At 43.2% G+C, this 19,340-nt stretch overlaps 1 protein-coding gene and 1 long non-coding RNA gene across 2 annotated transcripts; both read right to left on the reverse strand.

Annotated features, from left to right (window-relative positions):
- Positions 1-2,390: 2,390 nt before the first annotated feature.
- Positions 2,391-8,197, reverse strand: LOC138979659 (uncharacterized). Its single transcript, XR_011460078.1, has 3 exons — positions 7,830-8,197; positions 6,748-6,912; positions 2,391-5,437 (listed from the first exon to the last, which is right to left on the reverse strand). It is a non-coding gene; the product is annotated as an uncharacterized lncRNA (long non-coding RNA).
- Positions 8,198-14,322: 6,125 nt separating this feature from the next.
- Positions 14,323-19,177, reverse strand: LOC138980654 (GRB10-interacting GYF protein 2-like). The gene is made up of 2 exons (XM_070353563.1): positions 18,821-19,177; positions 14,323-17,646 (listed from the first exon to the last, which is right to left on the reverse strand). The coding sequence occupies exon 2, from the start codon at positions 16,048-16,050 to the stop codon at positions 14,323-14,325; it is 1,728 nt and encodes a 575-aa protein (XP_070209664.1). The 5' UTR covers positions 16,051-17,646; positions 18,821-19,177.
- Positions 19,178-19,340: the final 163 nt, after the last annotated feature.

The following is a 19,340-nucleotide window of genomic DNA, read 5'->3' on the forward strand; positions in this document are numbered from 1 at the left end:
GGTAACATCATCAAATCTAGTTGTGGAAGGGTAACATCATCAAATCTAGTTGTGGAAGGGTAACATCATCAAATCTAGTTGTGGAAGGGTAACATCATCAAATCTAGTTTTGGAAGGGTAACATCATCAAATCTAGTTGTGGAAGGGTAACATCATCAAATCTAGTTGTGGAAGGGTAACATCATCAAATCTAGTTGTGGAAGGGTAACATCATCAAATCTAGTTGTGGAAGGGTAACATCATCAAATGTAGTTGTGGAAGGGTAACATCATCAAATCTAGTTGTGGAAGGATAACATCATCAAATCTAGTTGTGGAAGGGTAACATCATCAAATCTTGTTGTGGAAGGGTAACATTACCCGCTATTACGAGCTAGTCGTGTGACAGAGAGTTTTCTTGCACACGAGACTGTAGATGTTTCACGACGGCTTTGAAACAGCAGCAGTCGAGTGTGCAAGAAAACTCTCTGTCACACGACTAGCTCGTAATGGCGATTATGTCTCACAGCTTCAACAGAGGAAAGAACAAACACGTTTTGCGTACTCACGCTTGATAAACCTAAACACAAGAGCAGCCATTGTGGAGAGATCTACTTTTTGACGAAAGTGACCGAACAACTATAAATGACGTCTCGGTATATGTGAATGACGTCACAGTCATCGTCACAGTCTGTATCTTTTGAAGCATCGCAATCTTCATGACGTCTTTCTGTGTCTGCATCCGCGAAATGTTTGTTCTTTCCGGGATCTTTGTCATCTATGTCTGAACTATGTCCTAAAGTGGCTCGCTCAGGAGGCCTGTTAGTCTGACACAATAATTAATTGTGTCAGACCAACAGGCCTCCCGAGCGAGCCACTTTCCAAGGGCAGCTAAATTCGCTTATGGAAACAGTACTGTCGTCTGGGATGCTGTTTTCAGTATTCTCAGCGTTGAAGAATTTGTAAAGAGAAGAAACGATAACAGCAGGAGAAATAAAAGTCGTGTGTGCATTTTGGGGCTTTTAGAGGGACGATTTCGAGTTTGAATCCGTTCTTGCACATGCTCCAAAGCGTGTAACATACACTCTTGCACACGTTTGCTTTAGTAGTGGCAAAGAAGGAAAGCGTGTGACATCATTAAATCTAGTTTTGGAAGGGTAACATCATCAAATCTAGTTGTGGAAGGGTAACATCATCAAATCTAGTTGTGGAAGAGTAACATCATCACATCTAGTTGTGGAAGGGTAACATCATCAAATCTAGTTGTGGAAGGGTAACAACATCAAATGTCACACGCTTTCCTTCTTTGCCACTACTAAAGCAAACGTGTGCAAGATTGTATGTTACACGCTTTGGAGCATGTGCAAGAACGGATTCAAACTCGAAATCGTCCCCCCAAAAACCCTAAAATGCACACACGACTTTTATTTCTCCTGCTGTTATCGTTTCTTCTCTTTACAAATTCTTCAACGCTCAGAATACTGAAAACGGCATCCCAGACGACAGTACTGTTTCCATACGCGAATTTAGCTGCCCTTGGAAAGTGGCTCGCTGACACTACAAGGACAGAGTTCAGACATAGATGACAAAGATCCCGGAAAGAACAAACATTTCGCGGATGCAGACACAGAAAGACGTCATGAAGATTGCGATGCTTCAAAAGATACAGACTGTGACGATGACTGTGACGTCATTCACATATACCGAGACGTCATTTATAGTTGTTCGGTCACTTTCGTCAAAAAGTAGATCTCTCCACAATGGCTGCTCCTGTGTTTAGGTTTATCAAGCGTGAGTACGCAAAACATGTTTGTTCTCTCCTCTGTTGAAGCTGTGAGACATACCCAGCCAGCAAAATTTTGCGCAGCGAATGCGTGTCGCAGTCGCCAAACTCTGCGTAACAACTGCACTGGACGCATGCGTAACGCGCGCGATTTTGCAAAGCGAAATACATGCGTGACACACTCGTTTTCCCTCAGATTACGCAGACCATACGCACCTCCAGCGCACGCTTATTTGACACCAAGACAAATTCGCACTCTCCACGCAGACGTCACGATTGCTTTACGCATTCTCACGCTATTAACGCGCTCTCCACGCAGACGACACGATTGCTTTACGCATTTAACGCGCTCTTGACGCAGATGTCCTGATCATCTTACGCACTCTCCACGCAGATGTCACGAATTATTGACGCATTCTCAGGCATTACGCGCTTTTTACGCTCTCTTCACGCAGATGTCACAATTGCTGTACGCATTCTCACGCATTTGACGCACTCTCCACGCAGATGTCACAATTGCTTTACGCATTCTCACGCATTTGACGCACTCTCCACGCAGATGTCACGATTGACCTACACAATTTTACGCAGACCACACAACCGCTTTACGCACTCACAAACAAATAATGGGCAGTGCACAACATTGTATTGATCCAGAAAGACAAAGGTCAAGCGTGCAGGTTCGATAACAGAGATGATCATAATTATGTACAAGTTCTAAAACAACAAGAAGAGCAAACGCTCGATCGAGTCACTTTCGCAGTTCTGAATATTATATGAGGCATCAGATGGACAGGAAGAAATTGCTATTCACAACACAATGAGTCACGTTCACATAAAATTTGAGCCCGGTCACTTTTATAGTTTCCGAGAAAAGCCCAACGTTAAGTTGTGTGTTGCCGAACAGAAAAGGCTAGTTATCTCCCTTGTTTTTCTGATAACGTTCGTAAAAGGCTACAGATGTAAATACTTTGATGTAAAGAATAATCCTACAAAGTTTCAATCACATCCGATGAACTTTGTCAAAGATATAAAATGTCTAATTTTTCCTTTGACGCTGACCTGTGACCTTGAAAAAGGTCAAAGGTCAACGAAACCATCGTTAAAGTGTAGAGGTCATTGGAGGTCACGACTAAACAAAATATGAGCCCGATCGCTTTGATAGTTTCCGAGAAAAGTCCAACGTTAAGGTGGTGTCTACGGCCGGCCGGCCGGCCGGCCGGCCGGCCGGACAGACTAACACTGACCGATTACATAGAGTCACATTTTCTCAAGTGACTCAAAAATGCAGTCAAATAAATTGATTAAAACAAAGGAGAGATTTGAATCTCGCTTATTGCCATTGTGACTTCCAGGTTTTAATTTCACTGCATTTTGACATACCAGCAGCACGGAAACAAAAATGATCAAAATACTATTCAAAGCAGAATTCAAATTGGCAGAACAAAGAATAAATAGAACAAAACCCTGATAGTCATCATCGATACGCCGTAGTACATGCAGTGAAGAATCCAGTATAACTTATAAGAGAGAATTTTGATGTACACTCGTCACTATATCACATTGATGTAAACAAATAAATAAATAATTGGCACAGCCTAGGCATAGGCAGCAGTGAGTTGTATCAACATGTTTGAATACAGAACAGCAACAAAAAGAGAAAAAAAGTTCTACAAGCCAGCTAATAGTTGAACTTCAGATTACTAATGATATCACAAACAAACACTTAGTTAATGCCCATTCTCCAGGGATCGAAATCCAGTCAATGTACACCAAACTAGGATAACACATACATTTAGAATCTATCACGACTGCATAAAACATTGGTATGCAATTCACAAAGCAAGGAACTTGAAACATGAACATTGACATTAAACATACATATGTGCCCCACACACATTTCGGACAAGGCAGCTGAACGAAATTCAGATGTGGATGGAGCACAAAATAATTAGATGGGGCGGCGTGAAAGCATACTGGGACAAGGAACAAGCAAGAGAAAGAGGATAAGAAGATAAAAGGAAGAACAAACCGAAGAATAAGAAAGAAAAAAACAAAATAAGAGAAGGAGAGAGAAAAAAAAAGGGAAAAAAAAAAAAAAAGGAAAAAAAAGGGAGACAATCATATGAATGTGTACCATTTAAATAAAAGAAATTAAAAAAATTACTTTTAAAAAGGAGACATTTCAGGTTTTGATTTGAAGTGTGTTAACATATTCACATATACCAGTAACTTTGCATGGAAAAAAAAGTTCACAATGATTTGAAGCAAATTCAAATGCCAGAGAAAAAACAGAACAAAACCCTGATGTCATCATTGATAATCAGTGGTACGTTCAGTGAAGAAAAAACAATTGACACAACCTAGACATGGGCAGCAGTGAGTTATCAAGTTTCACTACACAAAAGTAACAACTACAATAATGAAACAAAAGGTAAAATGCCAGCTAATAGTCAAAATTCAGAACAATGATATCAAAAAGAAACACTTATTCAATGCCCCTTCTCCACTGATATGTATAAGCACACCAACATGACATAAACTCATAAATTAAAAAAAAAACATGACATAAAACTCATAAATTAAAAAAAACTTATCAGACTGCGTAAAACATAGGTTTGCCATCTCAAAATGGATGTAAAACACGCAGCTTACTCACAAAATGATAGACAAGTCTCCAGCGGCCAGCTGCTCAGCAAACAAAATAAGGTGGCGAGGATCAATATAATTGAAATGCATTTTTTTTGCTGTTTCGGAGAGAACTTTGCTTCATTTACCTTACACTGCCTGCATTCAAGGGCTAAATTTTTATCAGGTGCACCAAGACTTACATCTATAGAAATCCAATCATAACGGTTTTAACAGCAACAACAAAAAAAAGTATATTAATTCTAGTCTCGCTTCTAAATTCTCAACTCAACTCCAAAAAATAATAAAGAACAACAAAAACCCGCATCATGCATTGTCTCCTTCAAGCTGCCTAGGTTGTTTGCGTTCGACTCCCATAAATGACAAGGAATTGTTAAAACCTTTTCTTTCTATTTGTTCACTTTTTGTTTTCTTCTTTTCTGAACTCTTTATACTTGTATTTTATTCATTTTAATTTAGCCTGAAGGTTTGAGTCGTGTATTAAAAATCGAATATAGTGTGTAAGTGCCCTTGAACAGCTTTTCCAGAATCATGTATTCTATATTTTTAGTATGGGATACCCACAAGAAAAGTTCAAATGCATCCATGCGTCTCCACTGATAGTAATGGTAGTTGAGCACTTCCAGTTTAGTCTTCTGTCTTTCTGACACAACCTAAAAGGGTACATCATGTCTGAACATCATCTGTAGAAGAGTGTGAAGTTTAAAGCTTAGCTTAAATAATGTCCAACAAAACCCCAGACTCTTCTGTACATTACCCATCAGCCACACAGACCTGAACTGTGAAATACAATTACTCACTAGCAATTTCTCAGGCGAGTCAAATCTTACATTCATCAAATTTTTGCAACTAGCATTGTAAATAAGCCTACAGAGATTACAAAGTTCAATTACTGCAAACCAAATCATGAAGGCTCTTCCATGGCCTGTTGTCTCTTTCTTTTATCACAGGCTTCCAAAAACCAGTCTTGAACGGCCGTCTTCAAGGTCTTGACCTGTGGCACCCGTACAGCTTCACGGAACAGCCTCTGCATGACAAAACAAAAAATAACATGAACTTAGATCATCAAACAACTATCACTGATTTGAGAAAAGTCTCAAGTTTATTTCCTGACGCCTGTAAACTTGCTAAAAATCATACAGACACACAAACTTGCATACACACCATACGCTTTTACAACACACCAACTATACTTGAGTTAGGAAATTACAACACATTGTAATCCTTGTAGAAGAGAAGTACAAAAAAATACCTACCCTAATATTTGTTTTAACCCTTTCGCTGCCAATCAAAACTTGGGTATGTGCATTCCTGACTGCCAGGGAATATTGGAGTTTGGGGTGTAATAATTCACAAAAAAATCTAGCTTCAAACTGGCAGTAGGTAGGTAAGTAAAACCTATGTTGTTTTTAAAGGAAATTGAACCAAGAATCTGTTTTTAGTGTCTAATCATGGAAATGATAATTAGTTTGGCTTATAATGATGTTTAAATATGAACTTTTGAAAAATAAGCCCGGCGCATCTTCCGGTGCCTGTGGATCAAACACAGGTGGCTGTTTTGCTCGCTCCAAGAAAGGATTATAATCACTGTCATCTACCTGTTTCCAACGAATTGTCCGAAAGAAGATCTCCCCCTTCCCCTGTCAGTATCCATAATCATTTGCACCGCCTGTAGCGTCAGTCCGGCTTTGTTTTTCCCTACTAGGGCCCGGTCGACAGTCACCGTTAGCCATTTTGACGAGTCGAGATTTCTCTCCCATACCCTGTCAACAAGGCCGAAAATAGCCTTCAAACGCAAAACCGCGTCACCATTTATGTTTATTCATGAGAATGAGGTATCCTACCAAACCATTGGCTGCTATTTGTGTGTCAGCAGTGACGTAGCATTTCTGGAAAATCCCGGAACGGAGAAGACGGGTTTACCCGTCCTAAGGCGCTGCGGCTGCACAAGCGCATGACTGGTATACCCGTCATAAGTGGTTAAAGTTACCTTTACTATGACTTTTTCTTTGGGGGCCTTCGGAAATTCATAATACATGTACTGTGACGTGCAGACGCATATGTGACGACATCATACCGTTTGCTAACATCCTTATTTCGTATGTAGTCGAAAATCCATGACACTGACAAATGAGCTCAGGAACTTGGCTTCTAGCAATTTAATGTTAAGCGTAAAAGCTTTGACAACTATCATTCACATGTGAAACATGGCAAATTTAAAATTGATTCCAAAGAACAAAATTTGAGACAGAAATAACTTGTTGTTTTGTAGACATGGATTTTATCTTCTTCCTAAAAGGACCAGGATGATTTTACAAATTATGAAAAACAACTCACTGTCGATGGCTTTTAGTCGCAGCGTACACCATGGTCTCTTTCCCTGCCCTCCCCCAGAGCCCCCTGTCAGCAACCGTGTAGCCTATGGAACACCTTCGTCATCACAGCATCAGTAGTCGTCTTTAGTTCATGTCCACCAACCACACCGAGCTCATGGTCATGGATCTGAAACAAACAAAACAAGCCAACTGAATTCCAAAAATCAAATATTCAGACAGCTCTTCTTCACATACAAACAATTCAATCTGGAAGCATCATACTGTCACCTGGAGCAAAAAATCAATAATCGCACTTGCTTTAAAAAAAAAAGTTTTCAGAAGAGCAAATGGTGATTGAGTGTAGCATTGTCATAAAATGTAATCACACACCTCAGGTGACCTGCATCAATCATTCAATACTATCTCACAAACCTTCATTTGGAAAGCACAAACATAGTTAGAAGAGAGCGTCAACCGTGATACTATTCAGTGTGGACAATTTTTTTCTGACCCATAATAATCCGATGCCTACACAAAGTGAGAATCAGAACTCACAAGAAGGCACTGTTGCATGTTTGTGATTATTTGCTTGAGTGTAGCACTTGCAATTTTGAACTTGAGGAAACAGCGTAGCAATTTCTGTTACATCCCTGAATACCTAGCAGATGGCAGCTCTGGCCACAGAGCAATATTTGCATTATTTCTCACAGATGCAATGATCACAGAAAACAAAGTGGTGCATGCATTTTCCGCACCCCACATGAGAAAAAGAGGCCCATCATTGTGCGTACCCATAAGCATAGTTTTATCATCAAAATGTGTTGGTTAAATTCACAAATGTGACCAATACGCATAAACCTTGCATGAATTCCCAGGATAATGGGAAACTGGTCATGACTGAGAACTGATGAACAGTTAAGATACACCCGTGAACCGTGATGACATCTGGCATCCTCCAAAAAGCACACACTCAAGGTAACATTTAAAGCCTAAAGAGCGTCTAACAATAACATGTCACTCTCACAAGATCTTGCTACAGTTATCTGGGGAAAATAGCACAGGCATGACTGGTCTGCTTCAACAATAGCATTCAAAGCCACCTACCAGTGATCACTCCTTCGACAGATCCATCATGTGCCTTCAACATCTTCCACACTCAACAGTAAAAAGATGACTCCATCGAACAGTAGCACAGGCTCTGGCTCCACCATGATTCTTTGGCAACCAATTACTAAATTAGTCGCATCAGGTCCATCTGCTCCTGTAGAACCTTCTCCAGCAGCAAGAACTGATGTTTATCTTGCCGCTCTGCTCTGCTCGTAGTCTTGTGTCCGCTGAATGGAAGAAAAGAAGAACAAAAAGTCATTTACATGAAGCAATACATATTTTAGACAATCTGTCGGCCTGAAAAGAAACCATCAGCACTAAAAAACAATCTGAGCTGAGCAAATGTTCAAAGTAAACGTGACATCTCTATATTATTGAATTCAGGATGTCACGCGCTACTCGCGTGGTACAAAATAAAAGAAAAAGAAATGTGAGATTAAAAATGAAAGGCAAGACAAGACCGGTATAGTTTTTGAATTAAAGATTTGTTTGTTTATTTGTTGCTTAACGTCCAGCCGACTACGCAGAGCCATATCAGGACGAGGAAGGGGGGGATGAAGGGGGCCACTTGTCAAGCGATTCCTGTTTACAAATGCACTAACCCATTACTTGTGTCCCAGCAGGCTTTAGTAAAACTAAATTAATACCTACTGGAAGATTACCAGTTTCCAGTATGTTAAAATAGGCTTAACCTATCTACTGCTGGACTTACATCAGAACACTAACAGATTAAACTATACATGAATCGCGAGACAAGCGGCAACAGAAGAGATTTTTGGAAAAAATACAGGTGAATGAGCAAGAAGGCAGAAAAAAAGAAAAGAATTCATGAAGAAAAAGAGAGCATGACAGGAAAGAGGAACCAAAAATCTACCTAACAGCAAACTAGAAAGCTCCTGCGGTTCCAAAAACAGGAGGGGCCTTTAATTTCATAACCGCAGTGCCCCACTGCGGGATTTGAATTAAAGAGGAAGAATAACTTTATTCACATAATTACACAATACAAGACAACAAGCACACTCTCTCTCAAACTTAAGGGGTTAACCAACAAAACCTAATTGAATCTAAAACTAAATCACTAATTCAATCACATTAACTAACTAATCAAAAATTGAAGCCAATAAGTTATTAACACAATTTCCGCGCTTGTTTCTCAAACCAGAACGACCAATAAATAGATAATCACAAGTGATGATCCATCGATGTGAGGTCCTGCTTGCACTAATAATTCACCCAAAATCACACAACACCTCATTAGCTTGACACAAACATCAATTCACCACAAAATATCTCTGGGCACACTCAAAAATCCAAGAACCCTTTTGTCTAGGTTAGTTTTCAATACATGAGGGGGTGTTATTAACACTCAAGCGCAGTAATCACCCAATGTCTCTGTGATTTCAATTCATTAACAGAACGTTTGATCCCACGGTTCATCAATGTCACAAATCAATCATGATATTGCACAGTCTCTGGTACAGTCGCGCATGAATATTAACCCGGTGAACATTCACGGAAATTATGCAATAAAGGGTTACCGTGGTTCGACGGAGAATGCTATCGGCGGAACATAAACACGCTATCAAGCGGAGAACAACGGATTGTTCGTGTAGAGGGGAACACCGTATTGTTCATGTAATCCCCAAAAAGTCAATGTTCCCAAAACTCAATGAAAACGATACCACTTCTCCTCCTGAACACTGCATCCCAGGGTTGCAGGGAACCGGGTAACCCCAGCCAGGGACTGGCTAGGTACGCACATCATCATCACCACCCAGCAGAACGGCAGGCACCAGGGTAGTAGGTACCAGGATAAGTAGGTGGGTAGATAGGCAGATAGGCAGGTTCTGCGCAACATAATAACTTATGTTCAAGTCTAACTATCTTAAAACCAGAACGTTTCTTAATTGCACAACGTTCTCCCAAGTCAATGTTAACCTTAGCCTTTTATGGTGACAAAGCATCACTCCTAAAAACTAAGTTCCACTTTGTTCTTATCATGTATAAAATATTTGGAAAACTTTCCCCTAAAATTTTCAAAGTCCAACTGACTATTAACTTTATAGCAAAAAGTTCCAGAAAATTATCAGAGTCTGAATTAAACTCCAAAACACTGAAAAAGTTCCAAAAACCTACATGAAAACAAACTGGTATCCAAGTACACAGTTTTTCAAAACAATGTCAACAAAGTTTCAAAATGGCTGAAGGTTACTTCCGGTTGACCTCTCCATGAAATATAAAACCCTAAAATCATAAGTTCAATTTATAAAAGTTAACTTGGGAAAGCAATGTGCAAAAATTTCTCAAGTCAAACACACTTTCACAAAAAGTTTATGTTTTGGGTAAACAGGGCAGCGGCCATATTGGCCAGGGGAAATAACTTTCGATTTCTGACAAGGGCAAATAATCAACTCCCTCCAAGGGCAACCACTATTCCCACAAATCCGCCATTTTGTTTTACACAAGAAATACCAAAAATCCAGTTTCATGACAAATTTACAATTTCTCAACCCCCAATTCATGAAACTCACTCCACAAGGTTTTCCGACAAAATACTAGGACATTATTACATGAGTATGCTTGAAACATGGGACTTGTACATCTTGTGACATAGCACAACAATCTGTTCATATTGACATGGGACCACCATTACACTGGTCATTTAAAATCCAAGTTCATCCAAAAATTCTCTATGTCAAATTCTGAACTTATTAGAGAATATGCTAGGGAATACATGTCTCCCTTAATTTAAGTGTTTATCAATTCTCCATATTGGCTAGAAAGTCGCCATTTTGAGAATTAGAAATTTCGACATAAAAAGCCTAGAGTTCACTCATACACCACTCAACCACGGAAAAACATGGGGTGAAAATGATACCTCCCCACCACCCCAAATGAAAGCTTAACAAAACGAAAAACGAAGAGCAACAAAATGGGTTTCAGACTTACTGTTCATTCATACACACATTCCGGCTACTAGAGAAGTCAAATTGGCGACACCCAGACTGACACACTACTCACCAAACAACCTGTGAGAAATGAAGGGGAAAATCTTAGCGGCGCTTCCTTGAACACAAGCAGGGGAACAAAAGATATCCACGCAGCCCGGCACGGCGGATTTAAACAAAAACCACAGCCGTTCAGCTTTATCCTCTCAGGAACAAAAGTTAAGGAAACTTGGCTTGCAATAAACCTGTGCTAGCTACCCTTCCTGTGCGTCGTCCATCCCCAGTCTGCAAGCTAGTCACGCATGCCTGCTAGCCACCGGCGTCATGCGCGACGTCACTTCCACTGACCAATCATAATAGCTGAAAAGCAGACATCCCCCTACAACCACGTGCCCACGGACTGAAGAGAAGGGAAAGAATAATCCAGAAGAAATAAGGTCTCACACCACTTGTATGGGACACACACTAGTGACATTTATTGTGGGAACATTTTGCGCGTGACAATATGCCCCTCTTAAGCTTAAACTACATAGTCAGTAGTCAGTTTACAGCAACCTCATAAACGTCCAAGCAAAGAGTGCACAACAACTAAATGTCAGCATAGCATTCCTCAGTTCGACTCAAGAAATCTGCTCCCACATTCTCGGCTCCGGGAATGGCTTGAATGGTGATGGCATAGGGTTGCAGCCGCAACGCCCATCTCATCAACCTGCGATTCGTTGCCTTCATCCCCTGGAGGAACTCAAGTGGCTGGTGGTCGCTCTGCACCACGAACGGCTTGGAGTGGAGATACGGACTGAATCGGGATACCCCCCACACGATGGCATAACATTCCTTCTCGATGGTGGAGTAATTCGTTTCTGCCTTGTTGAGCTTCTTGCTTGCACAAGCCACAATGCGCAGTCCATCTCCCTGATCTTGCATCAACAGCACCCCGAGTCCGTAGTCGGAAGCATCGGTACGCAGTACGAAGGGCTTGTTCAAGTCTGGCAGAACACACACGGGTTGCGACGTTAACCTCCCCTTGAGTCTGTCAAACGCCTCCTTCTTGCTGTCGTCCCACTCAACTTGATTCGGCTGATGCTTCTTGGTGGCGTCCGTCAGAGGTTTTGCCATCTCAGCAAACCCTGGTACAAATCTCCGATAATATCCCGCGAGACCCAAGAACGAGCGCACCTGCTTCTTGGTCTGGGGCGGAGCTGCATCCCGGATCTTTGCCAGTTTGTCCTCCACAGGTTGGATCTTCCCAAACCCGATGTGGTGTCCCAAGTACTCAATGTGCTGGTATCCCAGGAAACATTTGGAAGGACGGGCCGCAAGATTGGCCTTGTCCAATCTCTCCAGCAATGCCTTGAGACACTCCAGATGTCTTTCCTTGGTCTCCGTTGAAACCAGAATGTCATCGATAAAGTTTTCAATCTCTGTCATCCCCAGTGGCTGAATCAACTGCCTCATCATCCTCGTGAACACCGCCCCTGCGGTTTTCAATCCAAACGGCATGACGTTCCACTGGAAGCATCCCTGTGGTGTCGTGAAAGCTGTTTTGGCCTTATCGCTCTCAGCCATAGGTATCTGCCAGTACCCCTTACAGAGATCGATCTTGGAGAAATACTTGGCCTGCGATACTTTTGAGAACAGGTAATCCACGTCTGGGATAGGTTCAGCGTCGAAGTGCATCACCCGGTTTACGGCTCTGTAGTCGACACAGAACCGGTACTTCCCGTCGGGTTTCACCACCAACACGATCGGTGAGCTGTAGGGGGATGTCGATGGTGAAATCACTCCTAACTTGAGCATGGCTTCCACCTCCTTGGCGACGGCCTCTCGTCTCTGGAATGGCAAAGGGTATTGCTTCGTGCGAATCGGTTTGTCGTGCTCCATCTTAATCTCGCACATGATCAGGTTAGTCCTGAGAGGTAGATCCGTCATGATCCTGGACTTGGCGTCGACCAACTTCTTGATGCCCTCATGTAGCTCAGGCGTCTCAGAGTCCAGGTGTATGTCTTCCTTGGATTCCTCTGCCTTCAAGGGTATCAATGGGATCTCCTCCTTAGTCGTCCTCACCTCTGCCCATTCCTCCTCGTCGTCGTTCTGGTTAATCACTGCAACTGCAGCGGCCATGTTTCCACGCTCATGAAACTGTTTTAACATGTTGGCGTGGTACAACTTCTTCTTCCCTCGAATGACGATCCTGTAGTCAGTTTTCCCCACTCGTTCGTCCACCACATATGGACCCTTCCACGTCATCTCCAGCTTGTTCTGTTTGTGCGGACGCAGGAGTAGTACTTTGTCACCAACCTTGAACGTGCGGTTCCTGGTTTTCCTGTCAAAGTGTTTCTTGTATCTGACGCTCTCCTTCTCCAACTGTTCCTGCGCCAACTTGCAGGTATCCTCAATGCGGTTTCGTAGCTGGAGAACATACTGTGAGACCTCCCTAGTTTCAGCTGCATCCTCTCCACCTGTCCACAGGTCCTTCAGCACAGCCATCGGTCCGCGTACTGTCCTCCCGTATAGAAGCTCAAACGGTGAGAATCCGGTGCTTTCCTGTGGAACCTCTCGGTAGGCAAACAGCAATGCTGAAATGTATCTGTCCCAGTACTTGGGCTCCTCTGCAGCCATCTTGCGCAGCATGCTCTTCAACGTCCCGTTGAAACGCTCCACCAGCCCATTGCACTGCGCATGGTATGGGGTCGTAAACTGCCCCTTCAATCCCAGCAATCGGTAGACTTCAGCCATGCATTCTCCGGTGAATTGCGTTCCTCGGTCTGTTAAAACTTCTTTGGGGATGCCCAGCCTCGACCACATATTCCACATGGCTTCCGCCACCTGCTCTGATGTGATCCCGCGCAATGGCACTGCCTCAGGGTACCTTGTAGCAAAGTCCACCATGACGAGTATGTACCGGTGACCCGCTGCAGATGCTGGCTTGATCGGCCCAACGATGTCGATGGCCACTTTGTCAAAGGGATTGCCTGGAATCGGCATCTTCCCTAACGGAACTTTGGCCACTTTCCCTCTCGGCGTGATCTTCTGGCACCTCTCACAGGACTTGCAGTAACGCCGCACGTCGATGCACAATCCCGGCCAATAGAACGTGCTCCAAATCCTTTCCTGTGTTTTTTTTAGCCGCCAGATGACCACTCATTGGGGTATCATGTGCACACTGCATCACCGCCGCTCGTAACTTCTGGGGCACGCAGACTTGGGTATGCTCACCTTGCGCATCAATAAACACTCTCTTCAACACTCCTTTGGTGACCTTGAATGATACATTCTTGTTCTTTCCTTGTGTCGTCTTCTGTTCCGCTGCTTCTCTTGCACGGTTCAAAGTTGCATCCTCCTTCTGCAGCTTCTTAAGCTCCTCAGCGGACACGTCGAGTCCTTCAACTTGTGTCACAGGTGTAGGTTTCGGAGTCTTCGCTTGCTCCTTAGCTTGTCCTCTCGTGACAACCAGAAGGCTCCTCTTGGGGTAGACGGGAATCTTCTCCACTACTCCATCTGCGCGGATGGCATTCTCGCCGACGAAGATGTCTGGGCCCATGTCACCGATGACGATGCATTGTACTCACAAAGGCCGAGTACATGTCGATGAGGGCTTTGGGGTAGTCACCAGAAATCTTCAACACGGCAAGCACCACCTTTTCAGTTGCTCCTGTGTAGTCCTCCGGATTGACTAACTCGGGTTTTACGCAGATGTCATCCGCTCCAGTGTCTCTCATCGCCCAACAGACCTTCCCATTGACCCGCACTTTGCAATTCCTCTCAAATGGTATCCTCTCGCATTTCTCGCAGAGTGGAGTCATCTCAGACCAAAGGTCCTCAGGTTGTTTCTCCATCGTCTGGATTGCGTCAAACCTGGCGGGACACTCCCTCTTGTAATGTCCCTGTTTGTGACACTTATGACAGGTCGGCTTCCATCCTGAAGGTCTTGTTGAGGTTTGGCTCGTGTCGGGAGATGTCCCCGATCCCTTCAGTTTCTCATCCTTGCCACCTGAGGCACGGTCTTGTCCAGATGAAGCATTATCCGGCTTCGACGATGTCTTGTCCGCCTCACTTTTGTCTCGGTTAGAGCGTTGATAGTTACGTCCACCTTGACCCTTGAAACTCGATCGTCCCTTATCGCTGGACTTGGCGCCCGAAAGACCCGGTTGGCCCATATCAATACGAGCTTCCCGACGCGCTTCCACATGCTGGAACGCGATGTCGGCCGCCTCCACAGCTGTCTGGGGTTTTTTCTCTCGTACGTGCGTCGCCAATTCCCCCGTGAGGTTGGCTAAGAACTGTTCCAGCAGAATGAGATCACAAATGGCTTCGTAGGTCCTGGCGATCTCCGATGTGCTGATCCATCGTTCGAAATATAGTCTCTGCCGCTTGACGAACTGCTTGAACGACTCATCTGACATCTTCTTCAATTCCCGGAACGTTCTTCGGTAATTATCTGGTGTCTTCCTGTATTCCTCCAATAACGTCTTCTTAATGGTCTCATATTGGCCTGCTTCCTCCGGCGTCAGTCGCAAATAAGCTTGTTGAGCCCGTCCCGTGAGCTGGTCTGCAATCCTGACGGCCCAACGGTCCTGTTTCCATCCATGAGAAACGGCGACCCGCTCAAAATTGAGCAAAAAGAAGTCGATATCCTGTGATTCGTCCCACTTCTTCAGGATAACCTTGTAGTCGTCCTTGCTCTTGTTGGATTCCACTAGCCCTCGGAGCACGGCTGTTTCCTGCTCACGTGCATCCTCCAACCTTCTTATCTCATCTCTTCTCAAGGCCTCCTGGCGATCAAACTCTCTCTGTCGGTCTTCTCTCTCTTGCCGTCGGATCTCATTTTGTCGCTCGATATCCTCCTGACGCAGTCTCTCGCGGCGATCACTTTCTCGTTCCCGCTCCTCTTTCTCCCTCAGTCGCTGCAACTCCGTCTGCACTTGCTGAGTCACATAGGTCAGCAACGCAGAACCGGACAGTCCAAACGAAGTACCATGTTCCTGGTACTTAGCCCACAGCTGGTCCTCCACGGAAGAGTCCATGGTCGCGCCTGCGACAGCCTTCTTCCTCGTCGCGTCCTTCTTCGCCCTCTCTGCGCTCTTGGACAGCTCTTGAAGAATTCTCCCTCGTCCAGAAGATGGTGTCCTCAGATCCGAAGGAGATACGACCACTCCACGCGGCGATTCCCTCTCTAATGACGTCGACATGTGCTCTTGGTCCTTGTCGGCCGGCTTCTGATAAGTCGTTCCGGAACGTAGCAACCCAGGGTCGTGGCTACACTTCCACATTCAAAACCAAACAGCACGGTTCCCGGAAAACCCAAACAAAGTCACTGTCAAAACCAAGGAATGTCCGCAACAGCGATCAGGAATAATGACAGCAATTAAACCAACAACCACCGCAACAAGGAAAAACACATTTTTATCTCAGATGGAAATTCAAAACCGGAACTGCCAAATCAGTTGTTATGGAAAATCTCAGACTAATACCTCAATACACTGCCACAGACTATAAACCCATGACACTGTATCCTTAGGTAATCCACCACTCGGTTACATATACACGAAACGATTGGTCAATGGAGTAACACTACAGAAGAAAAATGTTATTGGGGTTAAACAAACTAGACCCAAAAGAAAATCTAAACAGCTTATACTAGTACTAGTAGTGAGGTGAAAGACGCCCCCTGGAGTCCCTTCCTCTACCGGGCCCTGGCAAGAAAGGTGTGTCAGCTGGGTGTAAACTAACTCTCCAGTAGCCTACCCTAGACTCAGAGTCCCAGGCACCCTCCAACCTCCCACTCTAATACCAGTTCATTCACACTAACACAGACAACACGTCCCTAACACAAACCATGAGAAAACCTAACCAATTTCGAATCCCACCGCTGCCACCAAATTGTCACGCGCTACTCGCGTGGTACAAAATAAAAGAAAAAGAAATGTGAGATTAAAAATGAAAGGCAAGACAAGACCGGTATAGTTTTTGAATTAAAGAGGAAGAATAAATTTATTCACATAAATACACAATACAAGACAACAAGCACACTCTCTCTCAAACTTAAGGGGTTAACCAACAAAAGCTAATTGAATCTAAAACTAAATCACTAATTCAATCACATTAACTAACTAATCAAAAATTGAAGCCAATAAGTTATTAACACAATTACCGCGCTTGTTTCTCAAACCAGAACGACCAATAAATAGATAATCACAAGTGATGATCCATCGATGTGAGGTCCTGCTTGCACTAATAGTTCACCCAAAATCACACAACACCTCATTAGCTTGACACAAACATCAATTCACCACAAAATATCTCTGGGCACACTCAAAAATCCAAGAACCCTTTTGTCTAGGTTAATTTTCAATACATGAGGGGGTGTTGTCAACATTCAAACGCAGTGATCACCCAATGTCTCTGTGATTTCAATTCATTAACAGAACGTTTGATCCCACGGTTCATCAATGTCACAAATCAATCATGATAATGCACAGTCTCTGGTACAGTCGCGCATGAATATTAACCCGGTGAACATTCACGGAAATTATGCAATAAAGGGTTACTGTGGTTCGACGGAGAATGCTATCGGCGGAACATAAACACGCTATCAAGCGGAGAACAACGGACTGTTCGTGTAGAGGGGGAACACCGTATTGTTCATGTAATCCCCAAAAAGTCAATGTTCCCAAAACTCAATGAAAACGATACCACTTCTCCTCCTGAACACTGCATCCCAGGGTTGCAGGGAACCGGGTAACCCCAGCCAGGGACTGGCTAGGTACGCACATCATCATCACCACCCAGCAGAACGGCAGGCACCAGGGTAGTAGGTACCAGGATAAGTAGGTAGGTAGATAGGCAGATAGGCAGGTAGGCAGGTTCTGCGCAACATAATAACTTATGTTCAAGTCTAACTATCTTAAAACCAGAACGTTTCTTAATTGCACAACGTTCTCCCAAGTCAATGTTAACCTTAGCCTTTTATGGTGACAAAGCATCACTCCTAAAAACTAAGTTCCACTTTGTTCTTATCATGTATAAAATATTTGGAAAACTTTCCCCTAAAATTTTCAAAGTCCAACTGACTATTAACTTTATAGCAAAAAGTTCCAGAAAATTATCAGAGTCTGAATTAAACTCCAAAACACTGAAAAAGTTCCAAAAACCTACATGAAAACAAACTGGTATCCAAGTACACAGTTTTTCAAAACAATGTCAACAAAGTTTCAAAATGGCTGAAGGTTACTTCCGGTTGACCTCTCCATGAAATATAAAACCCTAAAATCATAAGTTCAATTTATAAAAGTTAACTTGGGAAAGCAATGTGCAAAAATTTCTCAAGTCAAACACACTTTCACAAAAAGTTTATGTTTTGGGTAAACAGGGCAGCGGCCATATTGGCCAGGGGAAATAACTTTCGATTTCTGACAAGGGCAAATAATCAACTCCCTCCAAGGGCAACCACTATTCCCACAAATCCGCCATTTTGTTTTACACAAGAAATACCAAAAATCCAGTTTCATGACAAATTTACAATTTCTCAACCCCCAATTCATGAAACTCACTCCACAAGGTTTTCCGACAAAATACTAGGACATTATTACATGAGTATGCTTGAAACATGGGACTTGTACATCTTGTGACATAGCACAACAATCTGTTCATATTGACATGGGACCACCATTACACTGGTCATTTAAAATCCAAGTTCATCCAAAAATTCTCTATGTCAAATTCTGAACTTATTAGAGAATATGCTAGGGAATACATGTCTCCCTTAATTTAAGTGTTTATCAATTCTCCATATTGGCTAGAAAGTCGCCATTTTGAGAATTAGAAATTTCGACATAAAAAGCCTAGAGTTCACTCATACACCACTCAACCACGGAAAAACATGGGGTGAAAATGATACCTCCCCACCACCCCAAATGAAAGCTTAACAAAACGAAAAACGAAGAGCAACAAAATGGGTTTCAGACTTACTGTTCATTCATACACACATTCCGGCTACTAGAGAAGTCAAATTGGCGACACCCAGACTGACACACTACTCACCAAACAACCTGTGAGAAATGAAGGGGAAAATCTTAGCGGCGCTTCCTTGAACACAAGCAGGGGAACAAAAGATATCCACGCAGCCCGGCACGGCGGATTTAAACAAAAACCACAGCCGTTCAGCTTTATCCTCTCAGGAACAAAAGTTAAGGAAACTTGGCTTGCAATAAACCTGTGCTAGCTACCCTTCCTGTGCGTCGTCAATCCCCAGTCTGCAAGCTAGTCACGCATGCCTGCTAGCCACCGGCGTCATGCGCGACGTCACTTCCACTGACCAATCATAATAGCTGAAAAGCAGACATCCCCCCTACAACCACGTGCCCACGGACTGAAGAGCAAGGGAAAGAATAATCCAGAAAAAAAATAAGGTCTCACACCACTTGTATGGGACACACACTAGTGACATTTATTGATGGGAACATTTTGCGCGTGACACAGGAGAAGATGAGGAATATATATATTGCAATCAATTTTTAAAGGGGCATACAGAGTGGCATTTGATGGGGTAAAAAGATGTAGG

This window comes from Littorina saxatilis, linkage group LG11 (assembly GCF_037325665.1).
Source record: "Littorina saxatilis isolate snail1 linkage group LG11, US_GU_Lsax_2.0, whole genome shotgun sequence".
NCBI lineage: Eukaryota > Metazoa > Mollusca > Gastropoda > Littorinimorpha > Littorinidae > Littorina > Littorina saxatilis.